We start from the raw sequence: 1,486 nt of genomic DNA, 5'->3' as shown, positions 1-1,486 counted from the left end.
CTGTTTTTTTTTTTTCTTTTCTTAAAGATTAAAATATACAAAAATACAAAAACAAAATATTTATATTAAAAAAAAACCCAAAACAACCCAAAACAAAGACGACAAACAAACCCAAAGATACGTCATTCACGCACGTCCTAGTGCAGGTTTCACTTGGCGTTGGCTTCGGCATAGACGGGGGGGGCTGCCCCTGGAAAAGGGCTGTCCACCAGGGCCAATAAATAAAGGCAAGACTTGGGGGGGGCCGGTGGGAAGGGAGGACAGCAGCTGCGAACGACCTGGGGCACCCTTTTCCTCTACCCCTGGGGAGGCTCATCCCAGGAGCCATCGGTTTCTGGAGCGTGGGGCAGGCAGGAGGAGCAGAGATGTGGTTTTGTTCTGCGTGGGTTGGATCCAGGGCCCGTGGGAAGACCCAGGCAGCCTGGGGTCTGGGTCAACCCACGGCTGGATCTGCATGAGCCCTGGGTGGGTTGCATCTATGGCCCCCGAGGGAAACGCTGCCAGCAACATCCCCAGGAGCCGGTTCTGCCCTGTGTCTGGTGCCCAAGGCTTAACAAAGAGTATTTTTGCTCCAGGAAGCCCTCCTGCTCCCCAGCTCCGCATTTCAGAGATGGGGAGAAGCCTTAGAGGGGAAGAGGTGGCTGCATAAAACACCTTGGCTCTCTGGGCTGGCACTTGGGAAGGCTTAGGGGAGAGAAAAACGTGTTTTGAGTTGATCTCCCCCAGGCAGTCAGCAAGTGTTAGCCCAGCGCCGAGAAGTGCCCCATTTCCTTCTAGACTGAGCCCAAGTCTGGGCTCTGCTGGTTTCAGCAATGGGGCGACCATGGAAAAACTGCAAATCCTCGCACTGACCTGCGAGTGAGAAGCCAAGAGGAGCTAAGGGACCCATGGGACCGGCCCATGGGCATCTCCCTGGCACTCTGCAGCCAGCCTTCCCTTCTTGGGACAGAGAGGCATGGGGCAGGCATAGGAGCGGGTCCCCTGCAGCTCACTCCGGCTGTGCCGGAGCCTGTTGGAAGCTCAGAAGAACAAGGAGCCATGAGCTCCTCCCTGAAATGTTGCTTCTCTGCTCCTCCTCCCAGAGACGCTACTGCCTGGCTTTGTTTAGGAAAAGAATAAAGATTAATCAAATATGGGTTTTTAGCTGGAAGAGGTATGTTGGGCGCTGCCTCCCCTTATTTTTGGAATGACCCAACCCAATTAAAGCAGGGCCTTCCCCAGGCTGGGATCAGGGGGGAAAAGGTCTGTGCAGGGACACCAGGTCCCTGCCACTAGCACTGCCGTCTTCCCTCCCCAATCCTTCACCCTGCCCCCCCTCCTCTGAGCCCCCACAGCTGCCCCTTGCCTTGCCCCCAGTGGAACCCCCCCCCCTCGCCGCCACCCGCCATCATTCCCGGGTTTCGGGAGGGAGGGCCGAGCCGTGCATGTCCTCCTCCTCTCGGAAGTAGGCAGGTTTTCCCTGGGAGCTGGGGGACTGCTGTGCTTT

General features: G+C 56.5%; 1 protein-coding gene across 1 annotated transcript in view; it reads right to left on the bottom strand.

Annotated features, from left to right (window-relative positions):
- Window positions 1-1,387: 1,387 nt before the first annotated feature.
- Window positions 1,388-1,486, bottom strand: part of LOC104512123 (protein lin-28 homolog A-like) — a gene marked incomplete at its 5' end in the record, with an annotated part of 1,560 nt that continues 1,461 nt past the window's right edge. Inside the window, one exon of the mRNA XM_010154979.1 lies at window positions 1,388-1,482. Coding sequence (XP_010153281.1) covers window positions 1,388-1,482 — 95 coding nt within the window. The remainder of the gene's footprint in view (window positions 1,483-1,486) is intronic.

The sequence above is a fragment of the Eurypyga helias genome, unplaced genomic scaffold, assembly GCF_000690775.1.
Source record: "Eurypyga helias isolate BGI_N326 unplaced genomic scaffold, ASM69077v1 scaffold29607, whole genome shotgun sequence".
NCBI classification, from domain to species: domain Eukaryota; kingdom Metazoa; phylum Chordata; class Aves; order Eurypygiformes; family Eurypygidae; genus Eurypyga; species Eurypyga helias.
Note: the sequence above shows the minus strand (reverse complement) of the source record. Positions and strands in the feature narration are given on the sequence as shown.